The 16,518-nt window shown below is 40.3% G+C and overlaps 1 protein-coding gene across 1 annotated transcript in view; it reads left to right on the top strand.

Annotated features, from left to right (window-relative positions):
* Positions 1–15,558, top strand: part of LOC122563130 (acidic mammalian chitinase-like) — a 25,056-nt gene extending 9,498 nt beyond the window's left edge. The window contains exons 8-13 of the mRNA XM_043716580.1: positions 6,535–6,661; positions 6,787–6,969; positions 7,578–7,694; positions 8,415–8,553; positions 9,572–9,835; positions 15,402–15,558. Of these exons, the coding sequence (XP_043572515.1) occupies positions 6,535–6,661; positions 6,787–6,969; positions 7,578–7,694; positions 8,415–8,553; positions 9,572–9,828 (823 nt within the window). The 3' untranslated portion in view covers positions 9,829–9,835; positions 15,402–15,558. The remainder of the gene's footprint in view (positions 1–6,534; positions 6,662–6,786; positions 6,970–7,577; positions 7,695–8,414; positions 8,554–9,571; positions 9,836–15,401) is intronic.
* The last annotated feature ends 960 nt before the right edge of the window (positions 15,559–16,518 follow it).

The following is a 16,518-nucleotide window of genomic DNA, read 5'->3' as shown; positions in this document are numbered from 1 at the left end:
CACAAAGCCATGTTGACTATCCCTAATCAGTCCTTGCCTTTCCAAATACATGTACATCCTCTCCCTCAGGATTCCCTCCAACAACTTACCCACCACCGAGGTCAGGCTCACTGGCTATAGTTCCCTGGCTTTTCTTTACCACCCTTCTTAAACAGTGGCACCACGTTTGCCAACCTCCAGTCTTCCGGCACCTCACTTGTGACTATTGATGATACAAATATCTCAGCAAGAGACCCAGTAATCACTTCTCTAGCTTCCCACAGAGTTCTCGGGTACACCTGATCAGGTCCTGGGGATTTATCCCCTTTTAACCATTTCAAGACATCCAGCACTTCCTCCTCTGTAATCTGGATATTTTGCAAGATGACACCATCTATTTCCCTATAGTCCAGATCTTCCATATCCTTTTCCACAGTAAATACTGATGCAAAATATTCATTTAGTATCTCCCCCATTTTCTGAGGCTCCACACAAAGGCTGTCTTGCTGATCTTTGAGGGGCCCCATTCTCTCCCTAGTTACCCTTTTGTCCTGAATGTATTTGTAGAAACTCTTTGAATTCTCCTTAATTCTATTTGCCAAAGCTATCTCATGTCCCCGTTTTGCCTTCCTGATTTCCCTCTTAAGTATACTCCTACTTTCTTCATACTCTCCTAAGGATTCACTCGATCGATCCTGTCTGTACCTGACATATGCTTCATTCTTTTTCTTAACCAAACCCTCAATTTCTTTAGTCATCCAGTATTCCCTATACCTATCAGCCTTCCCTTTCACCCTAACAGGAATATACTTTCTCTGGATTCTTGTTATCTCATTTCTGAAGGCTTCCCATTTTCCAGTCGTCCCTTTACCTACGAACATTTGCCTCCAATCAGCTTTCGAAAGTTCTAGCTAATACCGTCAAAATTGGCCTTTCTCCATTTAGAACTACAACTTTTAGATCTGGTCTATCCTTTTCCATCACTATTTTAAAACAAATAGAATTATGGTCGCTGGCCCCAAAATGCTCCTCCACTGACACCTCAGTCACCTGCCCTGCCTTATTTCCCAAGAGTAGGTCATGTTTTGCAACTTCTCTAGTAGATACATCCACATACTGAATCAGAAAATTGTCTTGTACACACTTAAGAAATTCCTCTCCATCTAAACCTTTAACATTATGGCAGTCCCAGTCGACATTTGGAAAGTTAAAATCCCCTGCCATAACTACCCTATTATTCTTACGGTTAGCGAAGATCTCCTTGCAAGTTTGTTTCTCAATTTCCCTCTGACTATTGGGGGGTCTATAATACAATCCCAATAAGGTGATCATCCCTTTCTTATTTCTCAGTTCCACCCAAATAACTTCCCTGGATGTATTTCCGGGAATATCCTCCCTCAGCACAGCTGTAATGCTATCCCTCATCAAAAATGCCACTCCCCTTCCTCTCTTGCCTCCCTTTCTATCCTTCCTGTAGCATTTGTATCCTGGAACATTAAGCTGCCAGTCCTGCCCATCCCTGCGCCATGTTTCTGTAATTGCTATGCTATCCCAGTCCCATGTTCCTAACCATGCCCAGAGTTCATCTGCCTTCCCTGTTAGGCCCCTTGCATTGAAATAAATGCAGTTTAATTTATTAGTCCTACCTTGTCCCTGCCTACCCTGACTGTTTGACTCACTTCTGTTCTCAGCTGTACCCATCTCAGATCGATCTCTTTCCTCACTATCTCCCTGGGTCCCACACCCCCACCTTACTAGTTTAAATCCTCCCAAGCAATTCTAGCAAATTTCCCTGCCAGTACATTAGTCCCCATCCAATTTAGGTGCATTCCGTCCTTCTTGTACCTTCTACCCCAAAAGAGATTCCAATGATCCAAAAATGTGAATCCTTCTCCCATACACCAGCTCCTCAGCCATGTATTCATCTGCTCTATCCTCCTATTCTTGCCCCCACTAGCTCGTAGCACTGGGAGTAATCCAGATATTACTACCCTTGAGGACCTCCTTTTTAAATTTCTGCCTAACTCTCTGTAATCTCCCTTCAGAATCTCAACCTTTTCCCTTCCAATGTCATTGGTTCCAATGTGGACAATGACCTCTTGCTGGCCCCTCTCCCCCGTGAGAACATTCTGCACCCTCTCTGAGACATCCTTGAACCTGACACCAGGGAAACAACACACCATTCTGCTTTTTCTCTGCTGGCCACAGAAACGTGCTCAAGGTGCTGCGATTGTCCCTGACATTGCGAGTTTTGTTTCTGTTGACTGTCCAAAAGCTCTAACTGAATGTGCATGTGAAAAAATATTTGGGGTCTGCTTTGAATCTCTACACAATTAACTGTCTATCAGTGTTCGAAAAGCAATGACCTGCGGGTGCTGAAAATCTGAAACAAAAACAGAAATTGCTGAAGAATCTCTGCTGGTTTGGCATCATCTGTAGTGTAGCAGAAAGTGAGGACTGCAGATGCTGGAGATCAGAGTCGAGAGTGTGGTGCTGGAAAAGCACAGGAGGTCAGGCAGCATCTGAGGAGCAGGAGAATCAACATTTCGGGCTTAAGCCTGATGAAGGGCTTATGCCCGAAACATCGATTCTCCTGCTCCTTGGATGCTGCGTCATCTGTGGAGAGAAAGCAGAGTCAATATTGATTTCTCTGCACACATGCTGCCAGACTTGCTGTGTTTCTCCAACAATTTCTGGTTTTGTTTACCATTCTTGACAGATAAAGTCATCAGTAATAGTTAATAGTTGTGAGCAGATCAGGGTGCCACATCTTAGGAAGGATGTATTGGCCTTGAGGGAGTACATAAGTCTAGTAGAACAATAGGTGCACTTCTCGAGTTAAGTTACGAGAGAAGAATATAAAAAATAGGCCTGTTTTCTCTAGAATTTAGAAGGTTAAGGATGTTCTGATTGAAAGCTTCAAGATATTAGCAAGAAAATACAGGTACGTAAACTATTTACACTGGTTAGGGATTCTAGAACTAGGAGTCATAGTCTGAGAATTAGTCTGGAACAGATATTGCATGTCTTTGATGGGTACGTTCCTGTCAGTCAAAGAGGAAGTGATAAGGTAAGGGAGCCTGGTTTACTAAAATAATTGTGTCTCTTATTACATGGAAGAGGGAGGTTTATGTGACATGGAGGCGAGATGGTTCAGTTGAGGCAATGGAGAGGTACAGAGTAGTGAGGGAGGATTTAAAGAGAAAGTTAAGAAGAGCAATGAGGGGACATGAGCAGTCTTTACCAGGTAGAATAAAGGACAACTCTGAAGTTTACTATAGAAATGTGAGGAATAAAGGATGACGAGGGTAGGAATAGGGCCTGTTAAAGACAGAAGTGGGAAGTTGTGTGTGGAGATTGGAGAGGTGCTAAACGAATATTTCTCATCAGTTTTCACTCAGGAAAAGGAGAATATTGTAGAGGAGAAGACTGAGATATGAGCTATTAGACCTGAAAGGATTGAGGTTAGTAAGGAGGAGGTGTTATCAATTTTAGAAGGTGTGAAAGTAGTAAGTTCCCTGAGCTGGATGGGATTTTTCCAAGAATTCTCTGGGAAGCTAGGAAGGAGATGGCCTTGATCTTTGAGTCATCATTGTCTACAGGTTTAGTACCAGAGGACTGGAGGATTGCAAATGTTGTGCCCGTGTTCAAGAAGGGCAGTAGAGATAACCCAGGTAATTATAGACCAGTGAGCCTTATGTCTGTTGTGGGAAATGTTTTGGAAAGGATTATAAGAAATGGGATTTATCATCATCAAGCAAGCAACAATTTGTTAGGAAATAGTCAACATGGATTCGTCAAGGGCAGGTCGTGTCTCACAAACCTCATTGTGGATGAGGGTAGGGCAGTTAACTTGGTGTACATGGACTTCAGCAAAGCCTTTGATAAGGTTCCACATGGTAGGCTGTTGGAGAAAATGTGGAGGCATAGGATTGAAGGTGATTTAGCAGTTTGGATTAGAAACTGGCTTTCTGTAAGATGGCAATGATGGAAAATATTTAGCTTGGAGTATGGTTACTAGTGGTGTGCCACAAGGATCTGTTTTGGGACCATTGCTGTTTGTCATTTTTATAAATGACTTGGACGAAGGCATAGGTGGATGGGTTGGTAAGTATGCAGATGATATTAAAGTCGGTGGAGTGGTGGACAGTTTGGAAGAATATTGCATGTTACAGGGTGACTTGGATAAACTGCAGAACTGGGCTGAGAGGTGGCAAATGGATTTTAATGCAGATAAATGTGAGATGATTCACTTTGGGAAGAATAACAGGAAGGCAGAATACTGGGTCAATGAAAAGCTAGTGTGGATGTGCAGAGGGATCTTGGTGTCCATGTACATAGATCCCTGAAAGTTGCTACCCAGGTTGATAATGCTGTTAAGAAGGCATACAGTGTATTAGGTTTTCTTGGTAGAGGGATTAAATTCCAGAGCTGTAATGTCATGCTGCCACTGTACAAAATGCTAGTGTGGCCGCACTTGGAATATTGTGTACAGTTCTGGTTGCCCCCTTACAGGAAGGATGTGGAAGCATTGGAAAAGGTGCAGAGGAGATTTACCAGGATGTTGCCTGGTCTGAAGCTTATGAGGAAAGGCTGAGGGACTTGGGTCTGTTCTCATTGGGGAGAAGAAAGCTAAAAGGCAATTTAATAGAGACATACAAGATGATCAGAGGATCAAATAGGGTGGATAGAGAGAGTCTTTTTCCTAGGATGATGACATCTGCTTGTATGAGGGGGCATAGCTGCAAATAGAGGGGTGATAGATTTAAGACAGATGTCAGAGGCAGGTTCTTTACTCAGAGAGTGGTTAGGGCGTGGAATGCCCTGCCTGCCAATGTAGTTAACTCAGCCACATTAAGGGCATTTAAACAGTCATTGGATAAGCATATGGATGATGATGGGATAGTGTAGGGTGATGGGCTTAGATTAGTTCACAGGTCAGCACAACATCGAGCGCTGAAGGGCCTGTTCTGCGCTGTATTGTTCTATGTTCTAATTGGTGCTGAACCATTCAGGAGAGATGTAAGGAAGCATTTATACACACAAAAGGTAATAGAAATTTGAAACTGTCTTCCTCAAATGACAGTTCATGCTAGATCAATTTGAAATCTGGGATACAGAATTTTTGGTTCAGCAAACGTATCAAGGGATATGAACCAAAGGCAAGTATATGAAGATAGGCTACAGATTTACCATGATCTCATCTAATGATGGAACAGGCTGAAGGGACTGAATGACCTACGCCTGTTTGTATGTTCTCTGGTGTGATGCTTGTATTTTGGCAAGAGATAAAAAATGGTCCTGAAAGAATTGTCAAATGCCACCAATTCTTGAAACGAAGGGTGGAGAGAGATATAGAAAGTAGGGAGGATAGAGAGGGGGTTGGGGTGAAGGGTAGGATGACAATGCTGGAAAGATGAAGAAAGGTAAGTTGAATACAACTATTTGTCAAAATTTATGATTTCTTTGCTTAACTTCTTACATGTTTTAAGATTTGGTTTTTGATTGGGAAAATTCCAGTTATACTCTACTCACAGCTTGGATAGTACTAGGAAAGGTACAATCATGATTCTTTCTTTCATTGAGTTCCAAGCTATGAGAAGCAGGAGGTGAGTAATAGATTAGATTAGATTAGATTACAGTGTGGAAACAGGCCCTTCGGCCCAACAAGTCCACACCGACCCGCCGAAGCGCAACCCACCCATACCCCTAAATTTACCCCTTACCTAACACTTCGGGAAATTTAGTATGGCCAATTCACCTGACCCTGCACATCTTTTGGACTGTGGGAGGAAACCGGAGCACCCGGAGGAAACCCACGCAGACACGGGGAGAACGTGCAAACTCCACACAGTCAGTCGCCTGAGGCGGGAATTGAACCCGGGTCTCTGGCGCTGTGAGGCAGCAGTGCTAACCACTGTGCCACCGTGCCGCCCACGCACGGTGGCACGGTGAGTAATAGAGGAAATAATTTGAATTATTTTGAATTGATTTGGATTAAGATGATACAAGGTTCAATCCTGCTCAAAGACTTAACACATGTTCTCAGCTACAGTTCAATACTACTGTCAGAGAGTGCTGCATTGCAATACCTTCTTAAATAAATGTGAAAGTTCTCCTGAATCTATTCAAGAAATAGATTGCCTTGAGTACATGGTAACATTTATTCCACAGCTAACAGCATCATGTCACTCTTGATTGGGTATTTATCTTAATACAGCAGTGACTGCATACTGAAATGAATTAATTAGATGTGAATGGTATTGGAATACGTATTTTTAAATTACAATACTCAAACATATTATAACACAGTTCCGGGATAGCTTGAAGGTGAACCCAGATCTTCCAACTCAGAGGCAGGAACACTGCCAGTGTACCAATAAGACCCTTACTGTCTTGGAATACACTGAGGTGATGAGGCCCAATTTCATGTCCAAGCCCTTGTTTAATTTCTACAGTTTCATCTGTTAGTGCTGATTTGTTTAATAGATCAGATAAGAAGCATTTATTTTAATAAATAACCCATTTGCGTAACTCACATCTTTCCTTATACAGGACTCTTGACTTTTTCAATGTGATGACATATGATTTTACTGGATCTGGAAGTCCCAAGACTGGAGAAAATAGCCCTCTTTATCCTCTTCCAAATTCAAAATCTTATGCCAACGTGCACTTTAATGTGGTAAGTTTTAATGAAAATAGAAGATAATCACTTTGTTAATTACTTTAAAAGTTTTTTTAACTAACCTCAACCAGATGAGTTTTAGAACCCTTTTAGTCATATGCTCTCATGGTTTGTTTTAATAGGACTATGCAATGAAAATTTGGATAGATAAGGGCGCCCCTGCAGAGAAACTGAATGTTGGATTCGCTACATATGGCCACACCTTCATACTGACCACATCTGAGACAGGAATTGGAGCCCCAGCAGGAGGTCCTGCACCAGCTGGGAAATACACCAAGCAATCTGGAGTGTTGTCCTATTATGAGGTACTATACTCATGCTGTTTCTTTTTTCCATAAGGTTTATATTTACAAATGCTAACTAGCCATGCAGTGAATTTCCTTCTCCCAAAGGATCCCACTTTTATTGTAAGAACATCTGTATTGCCCCATCAGTCAAACATCCTAAAGTTGATTAAGTAATATTGTCTGTTGCATTTTCCAAGCATGTGCTGTTTGAGTGCTGGAAGTATCTGGGATGGACCTCATTGAAAGACAAGCAGTGGATTCCAAAATCATTAGCAAAAACATCCCTATCTGATCATCTCTCCCATGTGTGGATTTATTGCTGCCTCTTCACTAGTAAAGGAACAGGATCTCAAGCATTATACTGAGATGAGCAGAGACATCTGAAGGTGTTTGACTATCTCACTTTGAGCACGGTTGTCTTCTTGGAGAATGCACAGAGCTAAAGGGGCATGATTTAATGTTTTAGCTCCATAGCCTCCCTCCCTAAAAGAAAATGCATTTTTAATGCAAACATTACTGACAGTCATTAGCAGCTTATATGTCAACCTCATTCACCAGTTCCAAACTATTGCAATGGTAAGGAATTGCTGGGTGATTTGAATACTAACGTTTCACTTTTCTGACAGATCTGCATGTTTTTGAAAGATGGCACTATGAAATGGGATGCTCCACAGATGGTTCCATATGGCTACAAAGGAAACGTATGGGTTGGATATGACAATGTACAAAGCTTTAAAGACAAGGTAACTTTGATACACTGATGTCATAGGCTTTCTATTTGGTTATTTGTTGCAATTTGTGTTATAATATACAACTAACTTGTCTTCCTAAACATTACAATCATGCTATGATGTTGATTAATTGAACAACTGAACCATTACAGTATTGGGTTGTTTGGACAATGTTTTTTTCTTAAACAGATTATTTTACTATTTGTCTTGTATCCTGACCATCAACTGTAGCAATGAGACTAAAGAAAAATTGCCCAGAAAATTGCCAATGAAAGAACACTATGAAAACAGTTCATCCATGCCTGCTGCATTATCTATTTTAATGGTTTTTAATTAAATATCTTTTTTGATGAGTTCTGACTATAATTTTTATTTCTTATCCAGTTCCTGACAGAAGTGAGTTTTTAGTTTGCATTTCTGTTTGCCCACCTCTTTGTACTCCAGTTACAAATCAATGACAGAGTCTGTGACAGTTTCTGAAATGATTGGTTGACAGACACCCTAATACAGCAACACCAATGAAATTTCTAACCTCTGCCTCATGGTCATGGAAGTAAATGTTATCTAGTCCATGATGCAAGTTTAATGAATCAATATTCATTGCATTTCCATAATTTCAGAATATTATTTTTGTATCCAACAGTATTGCATTGCCAAACTTTATTTATATTTGGGGTAAAAGTGTTTGCAAACAAGGATTTATGAAATGAATTTGTTACCAATATCTTTTAGGTTGAATGGCTGAAAAAGAACAACTATGGAGGAGCTATGGTGTGGACTCTTGGCATGGATGATTTCTCTGGTTCTTTCTGTGATGAGGGGCCTTATCCTCTCATGAATGCATTGCACACCGGACTAGGAATCTCTGCATGTAACTATCAGGTTCTTTACAGTCTGAGTTGATTACTTGGTTGTCATAACAAAGACTTCATAGACAGCCATTGATTACTAAAATATCTTAAGAATTCTTTGGACTGCTGATGTATATTTCAATCTAAATATTAGGTCTAAAGAAATCTGACTACCAGAATAAAGCTGAGCGTCTATGAGCTTGACAATCCTAAGAAAAGGATGAGCCAAGCAGTAATATGCCTGCTAACAGGTTAAGTCATGAATTTGAACCAGATGTTGCATCCAGTATGTAATGTACTTGAACAAATTACATAATTTAAGGGGATATCATATTGTGACAAAATAATTGATCAGTTTTTTTTAATCACAGGCAGTTCAATGACTTCGAGCACACATTTTATGCAACTTGATTTAAAATAAAATGATAATTAAACCCCACTTCAAGATCTGCACTGCAGCAAACACACTCCACACACAGAATCAACAACATCATAAGGTTTCCCCAGTGTTCTTATTTTATTGAATTTGCAAGCAGCTTGTTCCTGATACCATGAGGCATTGAGTTTTGTCTGAGGGTTTTCAATTGCCCATGACTTTGGGCGGCACGGTGGCACAGTGGTTAGCACTGTTGCCTCACAGCGCCAGAGACCCGGATTCAATTCCCGCCTCAGGCGACTGACTGGAGTTTGCACGTTCTCCCCGTGTCTGTGTGGGTTTCCTCCGGGTGCTCCAGTTTCCTCCCACAGTCCAAAGATGTGCAGGTCAGGTGAATTGGCCATGCTAAATTGCCCGTAGTGTTAGGTTAGGGGTAAATGTAGGGGTATGGATGGGTTGTGCTTCGGCGGGTCGGTGTGGACTTGTTGGGCCGAAGGGCCTGTTTCCACACTGTAATGTAATGTAATCTAATCTAATCTCCCACTTACCATGTTGGAAGAATTAGCAGATTGATTAGCAACCTACTTCAGCATGTCATAGAGTCTTCGTTTGTTACCAATTTTGAAGGAAGTGATAATTCCATGAATTTTGTTTCTTTCTAGCCTGTGTCCCATCTAAAACAACACTGCGACCAGCTGTTCCTCCTACCCAGGCTCCTAGTGGTGGTGGCAGCAGTGGTGGTGGTGGCAGCAGTGGTAGTGGTGGAAGTGGGTTCTGTGCTGGCAAAGCAAACGGTATCTACGCTGATCCAAAAGCCAAGAACAAATTTTACCAGTGTGTGAATGGAGTGACCTACCTGAAGAATTGTGCTGTTGGATTAGTCTTTGATCCTTCTTGTGACTGTTGCAACTGGCCTTAAGTAGAAGGTAGGGGTTCTTAATGATGCACGTAACAGCTGAAAGTGGACATTCTGTGCAAAATAATTACAATGATGTCCACAGTGTCTGTTAATGTATGAAGCAATATTTGAAGCCTCGCGTTGAACTAAAAGAACTAAGCAACAAATTTATTTTTAAAACAAAGAAAAAAATGACCATACAAGAATTAAATGGAGCAAACTCTTCAAATAGTCATTTGTTGGTTCAGGAAAAAGACACATTTTGTCAAAAGCTCTCCGGTAACAGCTACATTTGCAAGAATAACAGTTAAGCAGAAAAGCCAATATTTGTACTGATTAAGAGAGTGCTGATCATGGATACTGGAAGTGAATGCTGATTGGTAGAAGTGTTTCCATGGAGAATACACACAATAATGTTAATTGACACAAAAACAGAAATTGCTGGAAAATCTCAGCAGATCCGTCAGCATCTGAGGAGATAAATCAGAGATAACTTTTTGGGTCGAGTGATTCTTCCTCAGGGGTTCTGAGGAAGGATCACTTGAATTGAAACATGAACTCTGATTTCTCTCCACAGATGCTGCCAGACCTGCTGAGCTTTTCCAGCAATTTCTGTGTTTGTTTCTGATTTATGCATCCGCAGTACTTTTGGTTTTTAATGCTAATTGACAGTTAACCATCAGGCTTTATCTAAATGCTGAGGTTGGCAGGTTGTCTGTGATTGCTCAAGGAATTGTCCTGGGAAATGAACCAGCAAATGGATACCAGTTGTTTTGTTGAAACAGATACAGTGCAATGTCATAATCTTTCCACTTGTAAATTTGTTCTTTGCAGACAGAAAAAAAAAATACACACGTTATGCCAGTTTCAACTCAACAAAGTCAGTTCATTTATCATGACAATGCCCTGAGCATCATTGTCAAGCTGCCAGATTTAACATTTACATAAAGCTTGGCAGTTAACTGTCAAACAACATTAGTGGGTGCAGTCTCCATGGCAATGCCTCTTCCAGACAAATTCCGCTTGCCAACTTGTCATGCAATATTAGTATTGACTTTTCTCCTTGAATTAGGATTCTTGTGCATTGTCCTGATAAGTGGAAGATGAAAAGCTTCCAAGAAAGCTTGATTCCCAATAGTAGGAATTTTTTAAAAGTAGTACAATGAGCATTCAGGATCAATGTGTTCCTCTGAGTGTGAAGGGCAAGGTCTGCAAGTCTAGGGAACCCTGGATGTCAAGGAATGTGAAGAGTTTGAGGAAAAGAAGGAAGCAAATACAGTGCATTAAAACAGGGTAGGCTTTTCAAAAATATAGAGTGTTGGGAGTTGCTTAAAAAAGAAATGAGGATGGCAAAGAGGGCTGCAAAATATTTTTGGCAGATAGGATTAAGGAAAACCCCCAAGGCATTTTCTTATTATATTAAGAAAATTACCAGGGAAGGAGTGTGGTCTCTTAAGAGACCAAAGGGGCAATATGCGCCTGGAGCCAGAGGACACGGGTGAGGCCTTAAATGAATACTCCTCATCTGTATTTACAGAGGAGAAAGGCATTGTAGCTGGAGATTTCAGTTGGAATTGCAAGGTTCTGGAACACATTAAGATTAATAAGGAGGATGTATTAGATGTTACAGCAGGCATAAAGGTGCGCAAATCGCCACGGCCTGATGAGATCTATTCCACGCCGCTATAGTAGGCAAGGAATGAAATTGCTAGGACCCTGGTGAAAATATTTAGTACTTTGCTGGTCACTGGTAAACTACCTGATGATTGGAGGATAACTAATGTGGTTCCTTTATTCAAGAAAGGCAGCTAGGATAAGCCAGGCAATTATTGAGCAGTTAGTCTGACATCAGTAGTACGGAAATTATTGGAAAACATTCTGACAGACAGGATTAATCAATACTTGGAAAGGTACAAAGTTAAAAATCACACAACACCAGGTTGTAATCCAAGCGTTGCTCCTTCATCAGGTGGTTGTGGAGTATAAAACAAAAGATTGTTCGTTAAGTCTTTTGTTGGTTTCACTTCTTTCATAAGTAAATCCCAGAGGTTCTTTTAAAGTTACGTTCTCAAGTGAACTTTAGCAATAGGTGCCATGTCGTCTCAGATAATGCATTGAAGGTGTGAGGTGCCCTGTGTGAGGCTTCCAAATAAACCTGTTGGACTATAACCTGGTGTTGCACGATTTTTAACTTTGTACACCCCAGTTCAACCACGGCACCTCCAAATATTAGAAAGGTAGGGATTGATTAGGGATAGTCACATGAATTTGTTGGAGAGATCCTGTCTCACTAATTTATTTGAGTTTTATTTGAAAAGGTGACTAAATATATTGAGGAGAGTAGAGAAATTGATGTGGTTTCCATGGACTTCAGTAAGGTTTTTGACAAGGTCCCACATAGAGGGTTGGTCCAAAAGATAAGAACCCATGGGATCCTAGATAAGTTGGCAATCTGGATCCAAAAGTGACTTGCAAAAGGTGATGGTGGAGGGATATTTTCGTGCTTGGAAGCCTGTGACCAATGGTGTACTGCAGAGATTGGTGCTTAGGACCCTTGCTGTTTGTTATGTACATTAACAACTTGGATGTAAATGTAAAAGATATAATTAGTAACTTTGTGGATGACATGAAAATTGATGTTGTTGATACTGAGGAGGATGGTCTCAGGCTCCAGTCTGATACTGGGCAGAGCAATGGCAGATGGAATTTAATCCTGATAAGTGTGAGGTGGTGTATTTTGGGAGGTCTAATAAGGGAAGGTAAATCCCGAGGAACAGAAGAACTTTGATGTCCATAGATCCCTGAGGGTGTCAGCACAGGTGGACAGGATTGTGAAGATGGTATATGTAATGCTTGCCTTCATTAGCTGGGATGTAGAATATAGGAGCATGGAAGTCTTCTTTCCATTGCAAAACATTGGTTAATTCACAGATGGAATACTGTGTACAGTTCTGGTCGCTACATTATTGGAAGGATGTGGTTGCCCTGGAGAAGGTGCAGAGGAGGTTCACCAGGATGTTGCCTGGGATGGAAAGTGTCAGATACGCTGAGATGCACTGGGTAGATTGAATTTGTTTTCCTTGGAACAGAAGAGGCTGAGAGGGATCTAACTGAGATATTCAAAATCATCAGAGACATAGAGTGAATCATGAGAATCTCTTTCCCCATGGCAGGTGTGTCTAAGACCAGATGGCATAAGTTTAAGGTGAAAAGTAAGTGGTTTAAAGGACTTCTGAGAAAAAGTTTATTCACCCAAATATAAGAGGTTGGTGGAGGCAGGTAATCTTGCAACATTTAAGGAGCATCTGAACGAGCACTCAAAATGCTTAGAAGGCAATGGACCAAGAGCAGACAAATGGGATTAGTGTAGTTTGGTGTTTGTTAATCAGCATAGACATGCTGCATGCCTCTGAAATGTGTCTTTTACAGCAATTCAACAAGATCCACTGAATTAGCGCTGTGTGTTGTGATTTATTAGGTTTTCAACCTCGTTCTTTTTATTTCCACCCAAGAGTCAGGAACTGACTTTGGTTCTCCACAAAGTTCCAGTTAGTCTATAATGTAAAAATTATCTAACCAAGCTCATTGCCTGTTTCTTTGATAAAATACATGGAAAAAAAACCAAAACAACAGAGCACCTCAGTTAATTCCATAACAATTTGGCATACTTGGAATGTTCCCAAAGGAAAATGCAAATCAATTACCTTTACCTTCAAAACAACTTTTTTGATTTTGGGAACCACATGACTTATTTATTTCTGTGTTTGGGAATAAAAACCATCTCAACAGACTCCCAGAATTCATAAGAAACATATTGTTTACCGTTTCTTCTCGAGCTTGTTTGATCTGCAAATCTACATTAATAACTTAAATCTTCCTGGTTCACGCTTCAAATTCAAAAGTCTTTTCTGAAATATCTTGTGTCAAACAGCCTCCACCAGAAAGATTTGGATGGGATATTGTGGTTATAGGGGAAGATACTTTCACCCACCTACTCAGCAGCAAAATGAAACTTCCCTTTTGAAAAATAATTACCCAAAATTTGAATGATTTGCATCATTTTATCAGTTTCTCAATTAGCTATTTCTAATTATCTTCAATTACTACAAGGTACACCTATAAAACGCATGCATTATGAAATTAGCTATTCGTAACACAGCGATTTTCCGTAGTATAGCATTGCATTGAATACAATTTCTGATGTTTTCCTATAGAAATGCATCAGGAATTCAAAATAATTGGGCAAAATTGATAAAAAAATAAGTCTGCTGAGTTCCAAAGTATTTCAATTCTAAAAACTCCTGATGGAGTTTGTCAGAAGACTGTAACTTATTTATCTTTAGTCGGGTTAAGATGGATGTTGTGTGTTATTATTTTTATTTGGTCTTGCGATATGGACATCCTGGCCAGGTCAACATTGATTGCCTTTCATTGATTGCTTTGCTGAGCAGCTGCGGTACTCATGGTTGAGCTCTATTATGAAAGTAGGAACAGGCGTAGGCCATTCAGCCCCTTGACCCTGTCCCACAATACAATGAGATCATGGCTAATATGTGGCCTAACTCCATATTCCTGCCTTTAGTCCGTATTCCCTAATACCTTTGCTTAACAAATATATGGCTATTTCAGATTTAAAATTAACAATTCAGCCACCATCCACTTCTCTATGTGGAAGAAAATTCCAAACATCTACTACTTCTTGCGTGTAGAAGTGTTTCCTAAAATCTCTCCTAAAGAGTCTAGTCCTATTTTTTAGACTATACCCCTTAGTTATCAAATCTCCAACCAATGGAAATAGTTTATCATTATCTATACTGTCTTTCCCTGTTAATATCTTGAAGACTTTGGTCACACCTTAGCCTTTTAAATTCCAGAGAAAACAGGCCTAATTTGTATGATCTCTAATCAAAATACCCCATGAAGTCCATTGATCATTCTAGTAAACCTATGTTGTACTTCCTTCAAGGGCAATATATCCTTCCCAAGGTGTGGTGCCCAGATCTGCTGTCAGTACTGCAAGTGGGATATAACTGTAGCATAACTTCTACATCCTTGTACTCTTCTAGGTATAAAATACAGCATTAGCTTTCTGCATTGCTTTCTGCAGCTGTTTGTGGCATTTTAAAGATCTATGCACCTGAAACCCCAAATCTCTTTGGATATCTGCTATATTTAACTTCTGTGCCATTAAGGAACATCCTGATCTATCCTTCTACCGTCCAAAATGGATAACCTCACACTTACTTTCATTGAACACCATCTACTGCAGTTCAACCCATTCTCCTAGTCTCTCAATATTCCTCTGTAATTTTCATAAATGTTTGCAATATGGAGTTTTAATTCAGCCCAAGCAGTTTTTAGATATGTTGCAGAAGTTGGTTTGGGAATTGGGGAATGCTATGAATGAAGATGTGTTGTTGGGTAAGAAGAAAGGTGAGGAAACAAGAAAGAAATTATAATTTACAAAGCACCCAATATGTATGCAATTTCTATGGCACCAATGTGATATTGAAATATTATTGTTATCATTATAATATTTTTGTTATTATATTATTGTTGCATGGGAGATTACTAAAATACTTTTTGTTTTTCAGGCCTGCCATTTATCTTCGTTGGGCACCAGTGAAGCTGTAATAGGTCTTCAGTTTTATTACAGAAGTGACACTACTTTGTCAATAAAGACCACAAATATACCACATCTGATTTTCCTCATCTGAAGACATAAATTGCAGTTTACACAGAAAAATAAAATCATTGATTCATACAAAAACATTTGTTTGATGCTTATTTCAATGAATGAAATGCAACAAAATGTAGATAGTTGTGGACAATGCCGAAGGATGTTGTAAGTTACAGAAGGACATAGATAAGCTGCATAGATGGGCTGAGAAGTAGCAAATGGAGGTTAATGCAGGAAAGTGTGAGGTGATTCACTTTGGAAGGAGTACCAGGAATGCAGAGTACTGGGCAAATGGTAAGCTTCTTGGTAGTGTAAAGAAGCAGAGAGATTTTGGTGTCCATTTTGGTGTCCATCTCTCAAAGTTGTCATCCAGGTTGATAGGGCTGTTAAGAAGGCATATGGTGTGTTAGCTTTTCTTAGTAGAGGGATTGAGTTTTGAAACCATGAAGCCATGCTGCAGCTGTACAAAACTCTGGTGCGGCTGCATTTGGAGTTATTGCATGCAGCTTTGGAAAGGGTTCAGAGAAGATTGACTAGGATGTTGCCTGGTTTGGAGGGAAGGTCTTATGAGGAAAAGCTGAAGGAATGAGGCTGTTTTCATAGAGAGAAGAAGGTTGAGAGGTGACTTAATTGAGACAGATAATCAGAGGGTTAGATCGGCTGGACAGTGAGAGCTTTTTTCCAAGGATGATGATGGATAGCACAAGGGGACATCGCTTCAAATTGAGGGGTGCTAAATGTCAGAGGTATTTTCTTTACTCAGAGTAATAGGGGCGTGGAACGGACTGCCTGTAACAGTTGTAGACTCACCAAATTTACGGGCAATTAAATGATCATTGGATAGGCATATGAACAAGAATGGAATAGTCTAGGTTAGATGGGCTTCAGATTGGTTTCACAGTACGGTGCAACATCACAGGCTGAAGGGCCTGTACTGTGCTGTAATGTTCTATGTTTTAATATAATTTGAAAGGAACTCACCTGTATCAATACAAATTTGGCACAACCCCTGACCACAGTAATGCCAGACA

The sequence above is a fragment of the Chiloscyllium plagiosum genome, chromosome 26 (assembly GCF_004010195.1).
Source record: "Chiloscyllium plagiosum isolate BGI_BamShark_2017 chromosome 26, ASM401019v2, whole genome shotgun sequence".
Lineage (NCBI taxonomy): Eukaryota > Metazoa > Chordata > Chondrichthyes > Orectolobiformes > Hemiscylliidae > Chiloscyllium > Chiloscyllium plagiosum.
Note: the sequence above shows the minus strand (reverse complement) of the source record. Positions and strands in the feature narration are given on the sequence as shown.